The following is a 23629-nucleotide window of genomic DNA, read 5'->3' as shown; positions in this document are numbered from 1 at the left end:
ATCCAGAGGCCTGGAGCATTTGAGTGACACATAGTAGACCAGGTGGCCTCAGAAGCTTTCTCTTCCAGTCAGTCTTCTTCTTCTTCTTATCGAGTCCACACACAAGATTAGAAGTTGTTCAGCCAGAGCTAAACACACTTCTCGGCATCTGCACAATGGTGTCTGTCTTGCGCTTCTTGTGCTTCTTGTGCGTGGTGGTGGAAAGATTGGTTGAAACAGGGCCGCGACGTGAACGCTCTTTCCTTGGCCCCCTCCAGTCAGTAAGATCATGGTTGACCCAATCTTGATCTTAAATAAGAATGTTATTTTACAATTATTTAATTGGTGGGATCTAGACATCACTGTCAATCCTGGCATTTATTATCCATATGAGAATGGTCTATTTGTTTTAATTATCTTAGTAATTAATTGAGTTAAACTAAATGGGTGATACAACAAAAATAGATACACAGTGCACTCATTAACTCTCGAGCTGACTCTAGAATGACAGCATACAATTCATTGCTCTTTCATGGGATACCTTCAAGTTTCATAATTCTTCAGATATTTCTACTTTCACTCAATGTTGTAGATTTATTTGAGGTGAGCATTGGAATTTGTATTGGAGGTTATAGATTTTAAGTACAAACATGAAATCATTGGGTTTATGAGGACTATATCCCATCAGTCCATCACTTCTATAAGGAGTACAATGGGAAGCTGCACTGCTGACCATTGTCAGTCTTTCAACAACTGACGTTCAGCATGCAAGCAAAAGCTTTTGACAGTACCTCGGTAGATGTGACAATAATAAACTACACTAAACTAAACTGATAATTAGTTGAGTTTTCCTTTCAGATTACCCATTGCAAAGATGAATTAGCAAATCAGAGTCTTGCCCTGCAATGTTCTGTTTTATTATTTAAGTTGTTATAGAGTGATACAGCATGGAATCAGACACTTCAGCCCAATTTCCCCTTGTTGACCAAGATGCCCCATCTACACCTTTACCACCTGCCTCCATTTGGCTCATATCCTTCTAAACCTTTCCTATCCATGTACCTGTCCAAATGACTTTTAAGTGTTGTGATGGTACCTGCCAAAATCGACTCTTCTGGCAGCTCATTCCATATACCCACCACCCTTTGCTTGAAAAAGTTGCCCATTGGATTCTTATTAAACCTTTCCCTTAAACCTATATCCTTTGGTTCTTGATTCCTCTACTTTGGGTAAAAGGCTCTGTACATTTACCCTTTCTATTCCCCTCATGATCCTATACACCTCTATGAGATCACCCTCTTGCGCGCTGAAGAATAAAGTCCTAGCCTGCTCAACCTCTCCCAAAATCTCAGGTCCTCGAGTCCTGGCAACATCCTCATAAATCTTCTCTGTTGCCTTTCCAGCTTCACAATATCTTTCCTATAACAGGGTGATCAAAATTAAACACGATACTCCAAATGTGGCCTTACCAATGTATTGTACAACTGTAACATGACATTCCAATCTCAATATTCAGTACTCTGACTGATGATGGCCAATGTGCCAAAGGCCTTCTTGACCACCCTATGAATTGTGATGCCATTTTCAAGGAACTATGTAATTGCATCTTCATCTCTTTATGCTACAACACTCCCAGTGCCCTGCCATTCACTGTGAAGATCCTGCCCTGGTTTCACTTCCCTTGTGATGATTCATATATCTCAACCAGGATGCCTGACAGTTATAGAGTCATACAATGTGGAAACAAACACCAAGCACCATGCCCAAATGGGGATGAGGAATGGTTAATGGAATGCAAATAAGTGCAAGGTGGTGTATTTTGGGAAGTCAAAACAGAGCCGGACCATCGCAGTAAATGGAAGGGCTCTGGGGAGTGTTGCAGAGCAGAGGGATCTAAGTGTGCAGGTACACAGTTCCTTGAAAGTGGCATCACACGCAGATAGGGTGATTAAGAAATCTTTTGCTATATTGACCTTCAGTCAGCACATTGATTATTGAAGTTGGGATGTTATGTTACAGTTGTACACGATATTGACAAGGCCACATTTGGAGAATTGTGTTAAGTTTTGATCACCCTGTATGTTGTTAAACTGTAGAGAACTCACAGAAAATTTACAAGCATGTTGCAAGGTTTGGTGAGGCTGAGCTATTGGGAGAGCCTGGGCAGGATAGGACTTTATTCCTTGTAACACAGGAGGCTGAAGGATAATGTTATAGTGGAGTATAAAATCATGATGGGTGAATGCACAGAGTAGGAGAATCAAGAACCAGAGGACAGAGGTTTAAAGTGAAAAGGGAAAGATTTTACATAAAGCTGAGGAACAACTTTTTCACACAGAGATTGATGAGAATATATGGAATGATCTACTAGAGTAGGTAGATGAGGCAGGTACAATAACAATGTTCAAAAGATTTCAACAGGTACATGGATAGGAAAGGTTTAGAGACATAGGCCAAACGCGAGCTGGTGGGATTAGCGTAGATAGGGCATCTTGGTCAGTATTGTCAAGCTGAGCCAAAGGGCATATCTCTATGCTGATGACTCTAAAATAAGGATAACATTGTATATGGAATATTCAAACTTGACAACTGAGCCACGATGGATTTGCCTTCAATGAAACTAAGACAGAAAGACATTGATACAAAGTACTGAAACCAATGTGCACCTGTGGTGCATCATGAATGTTAATGTGTGCTTGTGTCCTCAGTTGCAACAAATTCCCTTACCCGGAAGTGTTTCACTGGTGAAATACTCAAATATTGTGCTTCGGAATATAATCTAACCTTTTACCTCGCTCTCTTTAGCTAACTGCAAAGACCTTGATCTAGTCTAGGAATGTCCTTTACTCTAGTTTATTATTTTCACAGGGCAATATTTACTGCCATTTATGTCAAAGAATGTGTCATGGCAGAGTTGCTCTTGCCACAGTGGCATTAGTGAGAATATCGTTCAACATATCCTTTGTCCTATAGGTCCCACTGCAATGGAGCCTTATTCGTTCCATCTGATAATTCTCTGATCAACTTAAAGCCACCTTGCATTTCTACATTTCGGGAATTTGTACTTTAAAATTTCCTTTTGAAGTAAAGAAAACAGGAATGCTCTTTTTTTTTTATGACTAAAAACTCTTTTGTAGATGTAACAAATTTTTTATGGGTTGGTTGGCAGTGTAAAATTAGCACATCAGTCCCTCTACACTTACTTGTGGGAAAGATCATACTCGCCTTGGTTATCTAGACAGCTTGGTATAATTGGAAGCAAGTGGCCTCACATTGTAGCGGCCAGGATTCTTGGCGACGTGTTTAGAGAATGCAGTTTTTTGGGCGGTTGTATTGTACTGGCGAGCCACTCATCAATCACTATCACCGTGACCCCTTGTTCAACATTGTCTTCACACATGTTTTCTCATCTTCGCAGTTGCATATTTGTCCTGGAGTGTGTGCAGCTGTGCCAGCTCCTGCTTCGGTTCTTGAAAGTGACAGATGGTGCTCAGACATATGGTAGTTTTGAAAATCAATTGTAGTCCTCCTGGTTCTGGGAAAACACAATTTTTCATCATTGCCTCTGGTTTATGACACCGAGATGAGATAAACTGATGAGTATATAAAATAAATAATCAGAAAATGTGGACATTTTTCCCTTGGAAACTGTGGAAAAGTTCTATGCCATTGGTAGCTCTCTACAGATTTATTAGATTTGTGCATTTTTGTTTTAATATATAATAAGTAACACTGCCACATTCACTTTCTTTTCTGGAGGCACAGAAAAAAAAACTACACACAACAACACTTACCACAAAAAGCATAGTTAAAAAGTAAGAGGTAGGTTGCTTGTAGGTGCCTGAGGAAGAATTATATTCATCCAGAGTATTCTTGAAATCTGGTAAGAACTGACTAAACGGGTAGTGGAGACAGGTACACTCACAACATTTAGATAGCATTTATATAGCACTTGATACACCATGGCATTGCAGGCTATAAGATAGGGTAAGAATAGATAGGTATTTGATGGTCAGCACAGTGTGTCAAAGGGCCTTTTTCTTTATTGTATGATTCTATGACTCTATAACATATATATACAGCATTGTTAAAATAAAGTATTTTGTACCATTAAATGTAATGGTAATTTAGTTGAAATGCATGGAAGATACAAACAAGCAATGATCTGAGTGGTTCAATTAGTCTATTTTTTTGGAATTAATCCGAGCAATTTTGATCAGAACACTTCAAAATGAGCAGAATAGTAAAAAACAAAATAATGAAGCACTGGTTTAAAAAAAAACATGCATGTGTCAAATAAAAATATAAACAGAAAAGTCTGAAGAGATTCATTTTGGCAGGAGGAACAAGGAGAGGATGCATGAACTAACCAGTTCAATTTTAAAGAAGGTGATGATACGACAAGATATATAGGTATGGAATGCACAAATATTTGAATGTGGCATAATATATTAAAGATAAAGCACATGGGATCTACGTTATAAACATTGATATAGAGTCTAAAAACAGCTAAATTATCTCAAAGTTATAAATAATTGATTCAGGCCTAGGTCAACTTCTGAGTACCTTACTTTAGGAAGGCTATCATAGTCTCAAGGGTCTGTCCCACTTAGGATATTTTTTAGGCGACTAAGCTGTTGGCACATGGTCGCCGGGGTGTTGCCTATATGGTCGTGAGTAGTCTCCTCAGTTGCCCAAAGAGTCGTAGCGTCTTTCTGGTCACCGCTGGATTTTCAACATGTGCAAAAAATTTTGCCGACAGTCAGCGACAGTGGGTTGACTTCTCCTGATATAGGTGTTGTCGTAGGTTGTCACCAGAAGACATAGGTTGTCGCCGGTGCTGACTTCGGTGAATTCCATTGGCGACTACCTACGTCAACCAGCGACAGGTACCGGCCACTGAATTGTCTTCATTTGTCGCCGACAGGGTTGTAACTTGTCGCCGACAGGGTTGTAACTTGTCGCAGCTTGTCGCAGGCGGACATAGGTTGACTTCGGTTGTCAAGTCAAGAGAATTTATTGTCATGTGTCCCAGATAGGACAATGAAATTCTTGCTTGCTGCAGCACGACAGAATATTTTAGGCATAAATACAGATCAGATCAGATCAGTGTGTCCATATACCATAGAATATATATATACACACACATAAATACACAGATAAAGTGGTAGTGTGGCTGCGGCTCATCTATCGGCAGCGGCTCGACTACAGTCCGTCTGTCTTTTTAAACATTTTTTGTCTCGTTAAATGTATGTCTTGACTCCAGTTTTTATTATTTTTCTTTAGCTGTGTATACGTGGGGGGTGGGGGGTTGGGGAAACCGTTAGTCTCTTCCCTGTACGGGGACCGGACCTTTTCCCCTGTCGGGTCTCCACTGTCGTTGGGCCTAACATCGTGGAGCCGGCGGCGGCCTCCGGCCGGGACCAATCTGGAGACTCCAGTCGCAGAGCCTGCGGACCTGACATCGCGGAGCTGGCCAACTTTGGAACGGGGAGAGCTGTGGTGGCGCGACTTCGGAGCTTCGGAGGCTCCGGCTGCAGGCCCGGTGGACAGGAATATCGGGAGCTCGCGGGCCGCTGTTATTCGGAGCTCCCGCAACGGCAACTTCCCCCGCTGGAATCGCGGGGTTTAAAGGACCCGGAGCGGGGCTTAACATCGCCACAGGACTTACCATCGCCCACCGGGGGCTTTAACATCGGGAGCCCCAGTTCGCTTCGACGCTGCAGTTGGACTGCTGGACCGCGGGAGAAGAACAAAGGGAAGAGATAAGACTTTGCCTTCCATCACTGTGAGGAGATGTTGGAGATTCACTGTGATGGATGTTTATGTAAACTGTGTTAAGTTTGGGTCTTGGGTTTTTTTGTAATGTAAGACTGTAGAAGATGCAATTTCATTCAAACCAAGCTGTTTTAATGACAATAAAATGCATTCTATTCTATTCTATTCTATTCTATTCTAAAGTGCAATAGGCTGTTATAGTTCATAGTTTGTTTGAAGTTGTGTTTAATAGTCTGATGGGTGTGGGGAAGAGCTGTTCCTGAACCTGGATGTTGCAGATTTCAGGCTCCTGTACCTTCTACCTGATGGCAGTGGAGAGATGAGTAGTGGCCAACTAAACAAGAGAAAATAAGCTGTTGTTGCAGATTTTATATGCTGCTATGAACCATATACGGCTTTCACTGCTCATTTCCTGCTGAAGGTGGACTGACTGTAACACATTTACAATTTTGATACCCATTAGAAGACATCTAGAATGCCTTGTTAAACTTCATTAAGAGGGAGAAGAAGCATGGGAGCCTGTGTCCTTTAAGTCTTTAGAAAGAACAATTCCCACATTTGAATGACCCAAATCCAATGCACAAGTATGTTATGTATTACCAGGAAGGCTGTCAAATGAGATCTATGGCTTTGCGTATGGGAGTCGTAAGATGTTATAATGCAGCTGTGACTCTGTTGGCTGTGGAAGTTGAGGTCATGGTAGCACCTTTCAGGCTTGCATTAAAGAAATAAATAACAACTCCCAACTCTTGTGCTCTAGGAAAGTCTCAGTGTCTCTACTGTCTTTTGCTTATGATTCTCAATTCTGTTTGGTTTAATTTTTCCAATTATTTAAAAGTATTGTAAATTATTTATTTTGTTGGTTTTATATTTTATCAGACAACAGAGTCACAGCTGCATTATAACATCTTACAACTCCCGTACACAAAGCCGTAGATCTCATTTGACAGCCTTCCTGGTAATATTTTATCTTGTAAAAATGGTGGACTGACTGTATCACATTTGCAAATTTGATACACACTAGACATCTAGAATGCTTTATTAAGGGCCTGTCGCACTTGGGCGTCACTTACGTGACACGCTGTTAGTGACTGTCGCGTGCGTCTTCGTGCGTCAGCACAGCCGTCTGGAGCGCGTGACGTCATTTGAATACCCAGTGGAAAGTTGTTTAGTGCATAATACTGTATTTTCTTTCGAATTATGGATTAATTCAGAAAATTGGTTGCTTTGAGTTATGTTTTCATCCCCCCCCCCCCCCCCCCCCCCCCCCCCACGGAATATCCATGTTTGCTCCGTGCTCAGTACAAATGGTATTGGTTCCAATCGCTGTATTGCGAATGGATGGTACCCCGCACTGAGGAAATGGCTAAACACCTATTAATTAAGTGACTTTTGCGCGTTCCCTTGGGGGTGTGAGATGGAGGTTCGAAATGACGAGAACTTGACACGTTGTGAGTGAAGCTGGAACAAAAAATAAATAAACGGGTAAAATAATCAGAGCCGACTCAGCGTAAAAGCAAAATACCGAATATTGTTCTTTGACTCCCTGACCTTGCATTAACATTGAACCTTGCGCTGCGAACTCAATTATCGGTGCAGCTGCCCTTTGAACAAAATGTTTTAAACTCTATAAAAGAGTGTCAAGTGTCTGAATATTCGCAATTTTTAATGAATCATCATCAGCATCAAACGTCGCAGATCTGCCTACTGCAATATGTCACCTACATGTATACAGGCAAAGGACACAATAGAGATGACTTATTCTCTGGGGACTTTCTGATTTCAAACTCCACCGCAAAATGCACCTACATTCCACAATCAATAGCATGTACAATCAAGATATTCGTGATAGTTGATTCGTATACTACAGTACTGCACGTACGAGGTCAGGACGTCAACGTACGACCACAATACATCCGCGTGCTTATGCGATACGTCACGCCGGAGGTGCGCAAAGATTTTGTGCACTACAAAATCGTGGAGATCCGCGCGATACCGCGCACAACTCCATACCCCTCCGCGCTTTTCCATGCGACCGTCCCGCGCCGCCCACACGCTACCCGTGCGTCTCAAGTGGGACAGGCCTTTTAAACTTAATTGAAAGGGAGAAGAGGTGTGGGAGGCTGTGTCCCTCAAGTCTTCAGAAACAACCATTCCCACATTTGAATGACTCAATGCCTAAATGCTTTTCATGTATTTTTTTAATACTTTTTCTGAATATTCTGATGAATGTCAAAGGGAATAAGAAGTACGAGACTGTGGGAAGCGTTGGGTCCCAGCATCACACGGGGGGGCTGGTCCCCCAACGCAATATTCCACCTCTCCACCAATTCCAATATTGGTGGCCAGTGGTGGGGGGGGGAGGGAGGGGGTTCTGGGGGTAACTTTAATTAGGCAACACAGCTTTAGTATTTACAAACTAAAGGCAACACAGCTTTAGCATTTCCAAACCAAAGGCAACACAGCTTTAGCATTTCCAAACCAAAGGCAACAACAGCGTTAGCATTTCCAAACCAAAGGCAACACAACTTTAGCATTTCCAAACTATATTTTCAAACTACATTAAGGGCACTGACAGGTCAGTAAAACCACTCACAGTTTAGTAGACATGTGTTCAGTGTTATTCACTGCTCAACCTGAGAGATGTGACCCTCTCGCTCCCCCATCTTGCAGAGTGACTGAGGCACTCAACACTTCCGGGTTTTATAGTCCCTCCGGAAGGGTTGTGGCCTTCAGGAGAGAGAATCTCAACATTTTTTAAACACTAATAACTCTTTTATTTTTCACCTATGGGAAAAATTCTCTTGTCCTGCGCAGCGGAGGGGGACTCTGAGTAAGATGGCTAAAAATCACAGCCGTAAGTGGCAGTGTTTTTTCTAAAATCAATATATAGAACACCAGGAAGTGGTCAAGATCAGACTTTTAGTAATATAGATTGAAAAGTTGTGACTGATGTAACATATAGTGATCCTGGAGGCAAGTCATGACCAATAGTCAAAAGGTTTCAGAAGACTTTCAAGCTGTGGAAATGTTCTGGATAACTTGCATCACCACATTGCATTTTTCATAGCTCTGTTGCTGTCAGGCAGCAACTCTACTACTGTGCCACCGTTCTGCTCTATGCCCATCTCAAGAAAGGTTTTATTTACCTAGGAACACCTCTGCTACTTTTAGATTCAGTGATGCTGAGGAGAGGGCCCTAGCAAGTTCTCCACTCACATCAGGATTAAAATACAGTCTGGATTTTATTGACATTGAGGCTACATTTTAATTCAGTTGATACATCAACTGCTGTCAAAATCAATGGCATATTGTAGAAGTCAATAATCCATGGAATTGAAGATACTCCATTTTAACTTATCACCTGCTCCACTCCTAAGAAATTGAGAGAGTAAAACCCATGCCTGAAATAAACATGGATCTATGTTGCATTTTTAATGTGGTAACATAAGCTAAATTGCTTTAAAGTGACTAGGCCATGTAATGAGAAAATCGGGGAGATATATAGCCTGGATTCTAAACTGTGTGGACTAATTTTGTAATTTGAGGATTTGTCATCATATCAGATGCAAACGTTAACTTGTAAGCATCACCGTGCATTGCCTGTTTAGTTTGACAAAAATGTAATCAATATTTTGAAAGGGTGCTTACCATGAGTTGTTGAATATTTATTTTGCTTTGAATGACAATTCTTTGGAAATGACAGCAACTGGCATGCCTGTTAATTATTTAATCAATTACTCTTTTTAAAGCAGAATGGTGGACAGTAAGGTCATGAGCTTACTGAACTATTCAAACCAAATCAAATTACCCCACATTTTATACGCCGTGATAAGAAGAAAAAAGTATGGGCGATACAACACCATACCATCCGGAGACCTTTGCAAACTTGAAATCATTGGGCTGTGTCAACCCACATGCCTACACTCAGGTGCAATAGGATCAGGCCTCCAGATCCAAGTCAGGTTTCTAGACCCCAGCCAATATATCAGTTCATGTTAGAGAAGCAGAATTAGGCTTAGTAACCCCTGACACCTTTACTAATCAAGAATCTGTCAATCTCCGCCTTAAAAATATCCATTGACTTGGCCGCCACAGCCTTCTGTTGCAATGAATTCCACAAGTTCGCGATCTTCCTCATTCCTCCTCATCTCCTTTCTAGTATGGCCTTTTATTCTGATGCTATGGCCTCTGGTCCTAGACTCTTCCACAACTGGAAACATCCTATCCCTATCCACTCTATCCAGGCCCCTGGAGTCATAGTCATAGAGTGATACTGTGGAAACAGGCCATTCGGCCGAACTTGCCTACACCGGCCAACATGTCCCAGCTACACTAGTCCCATCTACCTGCGTTTGGTCCATATACCGCCAAATCTTTCCTATCCATGTATCTGTCTAACTATTTCTTAAATGTTGGGATAGTCCCAGTCTCAACTACCTCATCTGGCAGCTTGTTCATACACCCACCACCCTTTGTGTGAAAAAGTTACCCCTCAGATTCCTATTAAATCATTTCCCCTTCACCTTGAAACTATGTCCTCTGGTCCTCAATTCCCCTACTCTGGGCAAGAGACTGTGCATCTACCTGATCTATTCCTCTCATGATTTTGTACACCTCTATAAGATCACCCCTCATCCTCCTGCGCTCCAAGGAATAGAGACCCAACATACTCAACCTCTCCCTATAGCGCACACCTTCTAGTCCTGGCAACATCCTCGTTAATCTTCTCTGCACCCTTTCAAGCTTGACAATATCTTTCCTATAACATGGAGCCCAGAACTGAACACAATATTCTAAATGCACTCACCAATGTCTTATACAACTGCAACATGACCCCAATATCGATACTCAATACTCTGACTGGTGAAGGCCAATGTGCCAAAAGCCTTTTTGACCACCTTATGTACCTGCGACTTGACCAGAAGCCTACCATTCTGTGAAGGTCCTACCCTTGTTAGACGTCCCAAAATGCAACACCTCACACTATTCTGTATTAAATTCCATCAACCATTCCGCAGTCCATCTGGCCAATCGATCCAGATCCTGTTGCAATCGTTCACAACCAACTTCACCTATCTGCAAAACCACTAACTTTTGTATCATCAGCAAACTTGCTAATCATGCCCTGTATGTTCTCATCCAAATCATTGAAGTAGATGACAAACGGTAATGGGCCCAGCATGGAACCCCGAGGAACACCAGTCTGAGAAGTAACCTTCCACCATCACCCTCTGCTTCTTTCCATGGAGCCAATTTGCTATCCATTCAGCTATCTCTCCTTGGATCCCATGCAACCACCTTCCAACCCTTTAGCAGAGACCCCCCCCCCCCTCCCCCTTTCTAGAGAGTTGGCAGTGGACCGTCTGATATCATGATATCAAGGCTTTCAAGATCTTTAATAATTTTTAAATTACACTGACATTCAGTCATTTAATTTTATTTTTTTAATGAATTATTTTAATTTTAGTCGCGTTTAAATGACGCTGTCATTCAGAATTTACTTTAAAAAATTAAATAAATAGAAAAGCTTATTGAAACAGAAATAATTTAAATCCTTAAACAAAGGTAAATTAGTTAAAAACCAAATATTCAACCATATTTACCTCTTAATTCATAAGACTAGATTTCAGTGGAAAAATTTCACAGATTCACCACCCTCTGACTAAATAAATTCCTCCTCATCTTCTTTCTAAAGGTACATCCATTTATTCTGAGGCTATGGCCTCTGGTCCTCGACTCTTCCACTAGTGGAAACATCTTCTCCACATTCACTCTATCCAGGCCTTTCACTATTCGATAATAGACTTTCAATCTGTATGGTATAGTTAGCAACCTCAATCACAATAACTGTGTGGCATCTTTCTTTGGCAGTGTGCTGTGGAATGGAGAATAATAGAAGTAATATTAGAATCAAATTCCCCAAAAAATAAAAGGTAAAAATAAATGATATTGTTCAATTTACTCTGATGAGACCTTTGAGAGTTTTTTCGTCCTGAATCCATATGAAGAGTGCATTAAACTGCAATTTTTTTTGTATTGAGCTCTGCAAGTTTACTGCTCCGCTAGGAGATCAAATTTTAAGTAAGCTCGAGCTTGTGTTTTCGTAAGATTAGAGCAGTGAGCTCCTACTCTAAATCTCTAGTTTCACACGAAGAACTTCTTGAATCCCATAATGTCAATTCTCTGTGTAATTTTAAGCATTTAATTGATAATCCTTTCATTTTTCTTTATTGCAATGAGGGCAAGTTGAAAGTATTGAGCCAGTCCTCATGTATGATGAAACAATGATCGGTCTTTGAATGATGTTAATTTTACATCGACTTTGGCCGGCAGAGATTCTTTGGATTCTTTGGAAATTATTGTATTCTAGCTTATTATTGACATTCTACGCTATTTTATCAACATTTACATTTAACAATGGTATTGATTAAATATGTTGTGCTTGTTACCCGACATGGGACTTATATCATCGATCTTTTGCAGAATTTACAGTGGCTATTTACCTATAATACTTCTATTCTTCTATGAATTCTGCAATCGTTGTCTTTGACTGCATTGACATATTTTTCATTTTTGATATCAAGCTAGATGTGAAAATAACTGATTCACCAATATTTTCAGAAAATATAAAAGTTCATAGATGCCATGGATAAATACAGGTACTAAATATTCAGCAAAACATATGAAAATAGAAACAATTAATGCATTTTCCTTTATTTTTCTTATATTTATCCCTCAATCAACATGACTAATGCTGGATCATCTGGCTGATGTTGCTTTAAAACTTTGTAACATTTTTGCTATGCCCAAATTTCCTAAATTCCAGCATTTAAAAAATATTTAATTGGCTCCAAACTGCATTGGTGCATTGGTGCATGACAAGTGCTTTTTGAAAATGAAGGTTTTTCATTCTAGCTAACTAACTTTCAAACTATGAAATAATTGAATTTTACTGCACACAAACTTACCAGTGTAGGATCTGCAAGGTCCATTTGTTGTTAATTTATCAGCAAAATGTTAGGAATTCACATAAGTGTAGCGTGTGTCATTTTTCACTGACTCCATCACTAATGGAACATGCTACTGAGACTTGAACATTTATCTACTAGATGATGAAAGCTGTTTTGAGATTTTAGATTGTTTGTTGATGAGTGCTACTTCTATCAATGCTAATGTGGAACTTTGCAGTTATACATTTGCAGTAAGGGTGAGTGAGGGAAGCAGATATTTCATTCATCTCAGTGGGGATTGTGAGGAATCATACATTACTATATATATATATACACACACACACACACACAACAAAATGTACCCAGGAATAGATTTCCTTCCTTTGACAATACCTCATGATTTGCTTATTTCTTATTGTAAGTCTGTAGAAATAATGGAAATGCATTGTTTTACAGTAAACACTTGCAGGGAATACAATTCAGCAAAAAAAATAATCAGGGTACCAAGCAACTAGCAATGTTTTTTAACAGTTTTGAAATAGCTATAGACATTCAATCAAAGATAAAAGAGAGGAACAAAACTGAGAACACTGCATATTAGAAACAAGAAGAGAAAATGCCAAGAACATACATTGAATCTTTATTTTGTCTGTCTCTTCACTGATATTGAAGGACTTCCAGCATGTAGAACTTTTATTTTGTTAATTCAGTCAGTGAAAGTACAAAGTTATGGAAAACAAAACTCAGAAGATCTTACGTTACCAATGAAGCATTCACACACTCAGGCTCAAAGTGATAGTTCTGACTTTCTTGCTGCATGAAGCTTTGAAGTGCAATGTTTGAAAGTCAGCCTAATCCTTGATATAACAAAGGGATGTTGTAACTGAGAGTCTTTTTGAACTGTTTGTCACATTTTTTAGTTATTTTTTCTCAATTCAGACAAGCCCATGTCAGGTCCATTGCCTTTCTAGTGTTTGGGTTTCATTATGCAGTTATTTTTTGTACTGTGACCCATTGGAATGAAAGCCCAGCGTATGATGCTTCTGTGTGCGAAATAGTCAAATCAACACCATCAGCTATGCAAATAGGGCTTAGTAAATTATAACCTTTGGATGGACACTATAATGTAGAGAAGTGTGGTTTTCCTCTGACAGACGTAAGGCAGGGCTACTGTGGATGACTTCACTACTGACCCTGTTAGATAGCTCAGGGTGTCACAATTTAAAGAAACATATCACGTATCATTTAGCTTGTTTGCAAAGAGAGAGTTGGGGAAATTGGTATTGGCAAGACAATCTCTGAACAACTAGTAGAAGAGAGTCTCAAGAAGGGTCTCGCCCCGAAACGTCACCCATTCCTTCTCTCCAGAGATGCTGCCAGTCCCGCTGAGTTACTCCAGCATTTTGTGTCTATCTTTAGTGGAAGAGATTGTGTCCTTTCAAAAAATCCCTATTTAATTCCAATGCAGAGAGTGCTACACATCTGAATCAGATGAAACCCATCCAACTGAACAGCTAAATTTAAAATAATAATATCATTCAAAACTAAATTTGTAATATGAATGTTAATTTTAATTTGATAATTTTATATGCTATTTGAATAGCTTCTTGAAAGTAACTATAATTGTAAATTGTATTAAAAGCCTTTATGAGTTTGCAACCTGTTGACATAACAACTCAGGGATGATTTTATTTGCAATAATGAAGGTGATGGTTAATGGAATTAAATGATGTTGTATAATTTCAACTGAGGAATGCAATAAGAGCCAATTTTCTTCTTTGTGCTACAATAACCACACAAAATATTCAGAATTATTCTCCATAGTTTCTAAAAATGTTGGTTGCTCTGATTTTCTGAGTGTTAATGTTATTTATATCTATTTTCTTAATGTAATGCTGGGATTTAAAATGTATTAACATCCATTATTGCTTTCTTGTTAATTTCCTGGTGTTGTGTTGATTTTGCTCATTTCCTGAGCTACCTAGTGGCCTTTGCATACTTCGATATGGTGAACATAACTGTCTCAGTATGACTAGATTGATATGTGGAAATACATATGCTGTAGAGGGTGCAGAACCATCCGGTGGAGCCAGCAATGGTTGCCTCGCCAACAGTCTGTCTGTCCTTTCCTTCTTTGTGTTTAAGTAGTATGTGTTAAATGTATGTTTTCAGTGTTTTGTTTTATGTGGCATGTGTGGGGGGGGGGGGGGGGGGGGGGGGGGGGGGGGGGGGGGGCTTGAGCGTCGATGGAGATGCGATTTTTCCCCCGTATCTTATCTCTGTCCGCACTGCGGCCTAACATCGAGGAATTGGCGGTCTTTGTTGGAGACCGACTTTTGAGAGCTCTAACCGTGGGTGCTTGCGGACTTTAACATCACGGAGCCCATGATCTCTGGTCAGGGACCGACATCGGGAACTCCAAGCTGCGGGAGTTTCGACCACCCCGACGCAGGAGTTTCGATCGCCCCAAAGCGGGGCTTCGAAAAATAAAGAGGAAGAAGTTTTGACTTTTTGCCTTCCATCACAGTGAGACATGTGGGGAAACTGCTGTGATGGATGTTTATGTTAAATTTTATGTATTTGTGTGTCTTGTTGTTTTTTCTTTGCGTATGGTTGTATGGCAATTCACATATCACTGGACCTTAATTGACATATGTGACAATAAAATACCTTTGAAATCTTTGAAACCTTTGAAATAAATATGCACAGAATTGCCACACATTCAAGATACAGCACAAATCATTGTATTTTTTTTTCTAATATTCTAATCATTGCTGAATGCATTTACTTTATGGGCATATTATCACTTTCTTCTTACAGAGGAGAAGGACATTGTTACTGTGATCAAGCATGAAGAGATTGAAAGTAAGTAGTCCATCTCAATAACTAAAATTAATTTTGATTTGAAATTATTTTCTTTACCTGAAGTCCATGTTGATAGAATTTTAATTAAAAAACTCAAAAGGTTTTTTTTGACAGTGATTAATGCTTGTGTCCTGATGTCATGAATGCCTTAAGGTTTAGATACTCAGATGTATTTTTTTAATTTTGAACTAAGTGGACCAAAACAAGAGATAATTAACCTCTCTTTTAAATGTAATGTGTCAAATGGACATAAAAAGCATGACTTGCAAAGATTTATGATCAACGATCATGCTTAGCACCAAAATCAAATGATGTTTGTACTCTTCTCTAATATTTCTTCATTTTCGTTTGCAATTTACATAATTTGAATTCTTCACAGAAATTATTTTCCTATTTATAAATGACTTCGAGCAAAATGTTGACATGAGGTAAAAATGATCCCCATCAATCAGGGAAGTGATATGCAGAGAATATAATTTCTGAGAAAATAAATACACAGTTTGAGAATTAGTTCCCTCTGGGGTGCATAGAATTAGCTGACTGGAGTATATCATATCTATTTATAATAGTCTCTGAAAGAATATACTGTATTGAAAACTGTATTCTTAAAGGGCTTAAAGACATGCAGAGAAGATATTTTCTCCAGCTTGTCTATCAGGGAGTGATGGTCACAAACTTCTTCTGGTCTTCTGCAGTAGTTCCTGAGGATTGGAGGGTAGCTAATGTAACCCCACTTTTAAAAAAAGGGAGGGAGAGAGAAAACGGGGAATTACAGACCAGTTAGTCTAACATCGGTAGTGGGGAAACTGCTAGAGTCAGTTATTAAAGATGGTATAGCAGCACATTTGGAAAGTGGTGAAATCATTGGACAAAGTCAGCATGGATTTATGAAAGGTAAATCATGTCTGACGAATCTTATAGAATTTTTCGAGGATGTAACTAGTAGAGTGGATAAGGGAGAACCAGTGGATGTGGACTTTATCTGGACTTTCAGAAGGCTTTCGACAAGGTCCCACATAAGAGATTAGTATACAAACTTAAAGCACACGGTATTGGGGGTTCAGTATTGAAGTGGATAGAGAACTGGCTGGCAGACAGGAAGCAAAGAGTAGGAGTTAACGGGTCATTTTCAGAATGGCAGGCAGTGACTAGTGGGGTACCGCAAGGTTCAGTGCTGGGACCCCAGCTATTTACAATATATACTAGACCAAGTGCAGACCCGTTGGGTCTGTTCCCCCAACGTGCGGTTGTGGGGGGGGGGAGGCGGCATGCAGCGTCACACACACTAACTATCCCCCCCCCCCCGCACTCACATTAATTACCCCCCTTGATATTATATTAATATTATTAATTTGCTCCTTTTACCACATAAACACCCTATCTACTGACGCATAGCCCCCAACTTGCAGTCACACCTAGAGAGGGGGGGGGGGTGGGGGGGTAGAGAGTGAGGGCAGAGAGAGAAGGGGCAGAGACAGAGAGAGACACAGAGACAGAGACACAGAGAGAGGGGCAAGAGGGAAAGGGGGTGGAGAGGAGGAGAAGAGGGAGGGTGGGTGAGGGGGGAAAGGAGGGGAGGAGAGAGAGAGGGTGAGAGAGAGGGGGAGAGAGAGGGGGTGCTGAGGGGAGAGGGGGCAGAAGAGGGGGGGAGAAGGGAGGGGGAGGGGGGGGGGAGGGGGGGGAAAGAGGGTAGGGGGGTGGAGGGGAGGGGGTTTAGGGGAGGGAGGGGGGGTGGGGGAGGAGAGGAGAGGGGAGGAGAGCGGAGAGGAGAGGGGAGAGAGGAGGGGAGGGGAGGAGAGGGGAGGAGGGGAGGGGGGAGAGGAGAAGGGGGTGCGGGGAGAGGTGAAGGAGGAGAGAGGAGAAGGGGGAGCGGGGCGAGGAGAAGGGGGAGTGGGTTAAGGAGAAGGGGAGGGGGAGAGGAGAAGAGGGAGTGGGGGAGAGGAGAAGGGGGGAGGAGAAGGGGAGGGGGAGAGGAGAAGGGGGGGTGGGGGAGAGGAGAAAGGGGGGAGGGGAGAGGAGAAGGGGGGTGGGGAGAGGAGAAGGGGGTGAGGGAGAGAGGAGAAGGGGGGGTGGGGGAGAGGAGAAGGGGGGGGAGGAGAAGGGGGGGAGAGGAGAAGGGGGGGAGAGGAGAAGGGGGGGGAGAGGAGAAGGGGGGGAGGGAGAGGAGAGGAGAGGAGGAGGGGGAGAGGGGGAGAGGAGAGGGGGGGAGAGGAGAAGGGGGGGAGAGGAGAAGGGGGGAGAGGGGAGGGGGAGAGGAGAGGAGGGGGAGAGGAGAGATGGGGAGGAGAGGGAGATGAGAGGGGGGGAGCGGGAGAAGAGAGGGGGGGAGTGAGTGTAGAGGGCGGAGAGGGAGAGGAGAGGGGGGAGAGGAGAAGGGGAGGAGGAGAGGGGAGGAGAGGAGAGGGGGGGAGAGGAGAAGGGGGGGAGAGGAGAGGGGGGGGGGAGGGGGGGGGGGAGAGGATGGGGGGGAGGGGAGAGGAAAGGGGGGAGAACCTAAAAAACATTTTAGAACCAAAAAAGACACATTCTGCAAGCATTGTAGAACCAAAAGAGACACTTTTTGCAAACATTTTAGAACCAATAAACACTTTTTGCAAACATTTTAGAACCAATTATGACATTCTGCAAGCGTTTTAGAACCACTAAGGACACTTACATTTGAGTAGACATGTGTTCAGTGTTATTCACAGCTCAGAGAAACATGACCCTCTGCCTTCCTTCAGCTTGCAGACACTGATTGAGGCACACCACTTCCTGGTTTTATAGTCCCTCCCGCCTGCCGCCAGCAGGGGCAGCAGAGAGAATGGGGAATGTTGTAAAATCATTAATATCTCTGTCATTTTTCATCAACGGGATAAATCCTCGGCACACATAGGGCGGAGGGGGGCTCTGAGCAAGGTGGCCAAAAATGACGGCCGTAGGTTGCAGCGTTTTCTCGGAAATCGCAGCACAGATGGCCAAAACCGGTCAAGAACAAACTTTTAGTAATATAGATTAATGATTTGGACGAGGGAATTAAATGCAACATCTCCAAGTTTGCGGATGACACGAAGCTGGGGGGCAGTGTTAGCTGTGAGGAGGATGCTAGGAGGCTGCAAGATGACTTGGATAGGCTGGGTGAGTGGGCAAATGCATGGCAGATGCAGTATAATGTGGATAAATGTGAGGTTATCCACTTTGGTGGCAAAAACAGGAAAGTAGACTATTATCTGAATGGTGGCCGATTAGGAAAAGGGGAGATGCAACGAGACCTGGGTGTCATGGTACACCAGTCATTGAAAGTAGGCATGCAGGTGCAGCAGGCAGTGAAGAAAGCGAATGGTATGTTAGCATTCATAGCAAAAGGATTTGAGTATAGGAGCAGGGAGGTTCTACTGCAGTTGTTCAGGATCTTGGTGAGACCACACCTGGAGTATTGCATACAGTTTTGGTCTCCTAATCTGAGGAAGGACATTCTTGCCATAGAGGGAGTACAGAAGGTTCACCAGACTGATTCCTGGGATGTCAGGACTTTCATATGAAGAAAGACTGGATAGACTCGGCTTGTACTTGCTAGAATTTAGAAGATTGAGGGGGGATCTTATAGAAACTTGCAAAATTCTTAAGGGTTTGGACAGGCTAGATGCAGGAAGATTGTTCCCGATGTTGGGGAAGTCCAGAACAAGGGGTCACAGTTTAAGGATTAAGGGGAAATCTTTTAGGACTGAGATGAGAAAAACATTTTTTACACAGAGAGTGGTGAATCTCTGGAATTCTCTGCCACAGAATGTAGTTGAGGCCAGTCCATTGGCTATATTTAAGAGGGAGTTAGATGTGGCCCTTGTGGCTAAAGGGATCGGGGGTATGGAGAGAAAGCAGGTACAGGATACTGAGTTGGATGATCAGCCATGATCATATTGAATGGCGGTGCAGGCTCGAAGGGTCGAATGGCCTACTCCTGCACCTATTTTCCATGTTTCTATGTTTCTATCAGACATGGGCCATTCAGGACAGAGATGAGAAGAATCTTCACAATTCACGACCATAGTGTATTGTGGAAGTTCAGTCACTGTTCAGATATTATTGGAATTAAGGTATGTAGGAACAGAACAGGAAAGTAGCACTGAAGTAAAAGATTGGCCATGATCTCATTGAATAGTTGAGTAGAGGTGTTGCATATCCGACTCCTGCTCCTTTTGTTCTGAAGTTCTTAAGTATTCAATAATTGCTCACTTGTGCATTGAGGTTTTCTGGAGAGTAACAGCTGAAGGGTTCTTTATTATCATCCAGTTATTATACCTCAACTATTACTTAGTATGGGAACTACAACAGTAAAGAGTTAGTAGGACACATTTTGTGTTTTTATTGAACTGAAGGCTCTTTATTAAAGAATAACAAAATATTTAGAATGATACACCATCAAAGGAAGCCATTGAGAACAACAACCTGTACCATCTCTCTTTTGAAGCCAAAAAAAGACTTGTTGCTGCAACGTTTATGTCTGTGTTGGACTATGGTGATGTTTTATATATGAATGCATCTTCAAAATGCCTACAGTCTTTGGACACGGTCTACCACGGAGCACTGAGATTTGTTACTAATTTTAAAACCCTCACGCACCACTGCACTTTGTATGCTCAAGTTGGATGGTTTGCCCTGTCCACCCGCAGACTCCATCATTGGCATATCCTTATTTATAAGACTATCCTCGGTGTTCTTCCTTCATACCTGCAGAAGTATGTAATTCGAAAAAGCACAGGAACTTATCAGCTCCGCTCTGAGGACTTGTTCTTACTAACTGTACCTAAAGTCCGTACTGAACTGGGGAAAAGGGCATTTAGTTATGCTGCTCCCTTCGCATGGAACCAGCTGCAGAATGAACTGAAACTTAAGGAGCTGGTTTCTATAAACAGATTTAAATCCCTTCTTAATGATGTTGAAGCGGGCTCTTCTGACTGTACATGCTTTGTTTGATGATGTTCTGACTGTGACTCTATTTATATGTTCTCTGTTGTTTTTTTTAAATTATTGTCTGTAACTGTGGAACTGTGCTGCTGCCTGTCTTGGCCAGGACTCTCTTGTAAAAGAGATTTTTAATCTCAATGAGACTTCGCCTGGTTAAATAAAGGTTAAATAAATAAAATAAAATAAATCTAAGCCGCTGACTGAAGAAGGGTCTCAACCCGAAACGTCACCCATTCCTTCTCTCCAGAGATGCTGCCTGTCCCGTTAATTGCTTCAGCTTTTTGTGTCTATCTTCACTATAAATTTAGTTCAGTTTATGTTTAGTCTGCAGAAGGGTTCTGAACCAAAATGTCACCTATCCATGTTTCGAGACCTGTGCCTTACTCCAGCACTTTGTGTCATTTTTTGTAAACTAGCATCTGCAGTTCCTTGTATCAACATCTTCAGTTTTATGTTCCATGAGTTTATATACATTTTCTCTTCAAGTCCTTGTCCATTTTTCTTCTGTAGCTCCGCTTGTAACTTCTACTTCAAAAACAAACTTTATTCAGAATAAAAAAATATATACAAAATAAAAACAGTGCAAAAACGTTTCATGCTTTCTTTATACAATCAATAGTGTCATATACAGTAATGTTAATAACTTTCTTTAAACAAAACACCCACGGCATTCATGCCCTTTGAAGTGATAGTCCTTCCCTTGTTTGAGTTGTCTTCCCTCTGGACTCTGCCCCTCAATGTCCAGCAGTGGAAGGACCTAAGATTCTACCAGGTAACTCACAGGCTGTGTATTCTAAGGTATGGCACAGCGGTGAAGCTGGTTGACTGCTGCTTCACAGTGCCAGACACGCAGGTTCAATCCTGACCTTCGGTGTTGTCCATAAAACATTTTTTCACGTTCTCCCCATGACCGCATGAGTTTCCTCCTGGCGCTTCGGTTTCTTCCCTCATCCCAAAGATATGCAGGCTTGTAGGTTAATTGGCCTCTAAAAAAGTCGCCCCCTCTATGTAGGGAGTGACAGGAAGTGTCACAGCTGGCGTCCTGGTGCCGTCGCAACAACCTAGAGCTCAATGCTCTTAAGACAGTGGAATTGATTGTAGACTTTAGGAGAGCTTCCCCTCCCCTCACCTCACTCACCATCAACAACACCACAGTCACATCTGTGGAGTATTTTAAGTTCCTGGGAACCATCATCTCCAAGGACCTTAAGTGGGGGGCCACCATCGACTCCACAGTCAAAAAGGCACAACAGAGGATGTACTTCCTACGGCAGCTGAGGAAGCACAATCTGCCACAGGCAATGATGGTCCAATTCTACACGGCCATCGTAGAGTGTGTTCTCACCTTCTCCATCATGGTCTGGTTTGGCTCAGCCACCAAGCACGACGCCTGGAGGCAGCAGCGAATCGTCCGATCAGCAGAGAAGGTTATTGGCTGCAACCTTCCCTCCATTGATGAACTGTACACTGCAAGGGCCAGGAAGCAAGTGGGCAAGATCATCTCTGAACCTGGCCACAAACTCTTTGAATCACCTCCCTCTGGAAGGCGACTCCAGACTGTCAAAGCTGCCACAGCCAGACATAAAAACCGTTTTTATCCACGAGTTTATCCTACTCAACAGCCAAAAATCTGTAGCCTCCCTTTGATCTGGTATTTTGTTGGTTCACATGCTTGATCAATGGTGTTTTGTCATTAATGTTTTATTATTATTAATGTTTAGTGTTTTCTGAGCCATTCGTAACTGTCACTGTATGTCATGTTGTTACTTGTGGGCGGAGCACCAAGGCAAATTCCTTGTATGTGAATTACTTACTTACTTACTTACTTACTTACTTACTTGAGAAAGTTGGATAACATAGAACTAGTGCGAATAGGTAATTGATGGTTAGCAAGGACTCAGTGGGCCAAAGGGCCTGTTTCCATGTTGTATCTCTAAAACTTAAAACTTAATTGGCTGGTGTTGCCTTTGGTTCTTTTCACATCAACATAAATTGTGTCTAATGATTATTGAATTTATAGCTACTAGAAAGTTAGGAGATGGATGCATATTTTTTTTCCATTATGCTAGCATGCTTGCTCAAGGATTAAGAAAATGTAATTTAAATCTTGATGGGAACTTTAATTGCATATTCCCATCAGAGAGCCATCTCACAGGTGTCCTTGCAGCTGGACATGTTATCTAAGCTCCACCGCCAATAAATGAAGAGCTAATCGGCATTTCATTACCGTAGTTTACGCATGTTAGTAATATGAAAAATCAGGTTGTACTATTAATTTTATTTTCAGACATAAAACTTTAATTGTAGAATCTATTAAAATTCATTTATTTGGAACAATTTTATAATATGGAGGCAGTGGATGCGAAAGTGGGATAATGTAGAACCAGTGTGAAGTGTCGATTGATGGCAGGATTTGCTGGGCTGAAGGGTCAGTTTCAATGGTGTATCTCTAAACAAAACTAAACAAAAATTAAACATTTAGTTGATCTGCTCTGTGAAATTCATCCTGCTAGATAGACGAGATAGGGGGCACAGTGTCAGAAAAATGTCACTTTTGGAACTAATATAAATTCAAGCAATCAACACAATGACAGGTCCTGGAAATACCAGTGAACCAGTTGCAGTGCTGCCTTGTGTTCACTTTACCAATGTGCATTGACATGATCCCTATGGAGATGGCTTAGCCAGCAAGGGATGCTCTTGTTATTATCTTTCAGAATTCCATTGATTCTGGAATTCTTTCTGTGGATTCGTGACTCCATTATTTAGTGACTCCACGATTAAATAAGGGAGTGCATTCTGCAGGGAATTGTTCGTAAATGACACCAATGATTTGGATTAGGATATTGAGTATAATCCTTCCAAATTTGTTGATTGAACAGTGCTGTAATGTTGGCTCAGAGAGGCTATAACCTCTACCTACAGATATGCTGTAGGTAGAGAGAATTCAAGGGGACACCAGAGTTATAAGAATGGGCAATGATATAGTAAAAGAAAGAAAAGGAAAAATAAGAGGTCATCACTTTGATAAAAATAATAAAATGCTGAATATTTAATGAAAGGCAAGAAATTGAGGGATGTTGGTGTTTCAGAAATACCTGATTGTCCTT

The 23629-nt window shown here is 41.6% G+C and overlaps 1 protein-coding gene across 1 annotated transcript in view; it reads left to right on the top strand.

The window, feature by feature from the left end:
• trdn (triadin) overlaps nucleotides 1–23629 on the top strand; it is a 353412-nt gene that overhangs the window by 123856 nt on the left and 205927 nt on the right. Inside the window, exon 14 of the mRNA XM_033022051.1 lies at nucleotides 15531–15575. Coding sequence (XP_032877942.1) covers nucleotides 15531–15575 — 45 coding nt within the window. The remainder of the gene's footprint in view (nucleotides 1–15530; nucleotides 15576–23629) is intronic.

Source organism: Amblyraja radiata, chromosome 5 (assembly GCF_010909765.2).
Source record: "Amblyraja radiata isolate CabotCenter1 chromosome 5, sAmbRad1.1.pri, whole genome shotgun sequence".
Taxonomy (NCBI): Eukaryota; Metazoa; Chordata; class Chondrichthyes; order Rajiformes; family Rajidae; genus Amblyraja; species Amblyraja radiata.
The sequence above is the reverse complement of the archived record's forward strand: the minus strand, read 5'-3'. Positions and strand labels throughout refer to the sequence as shown.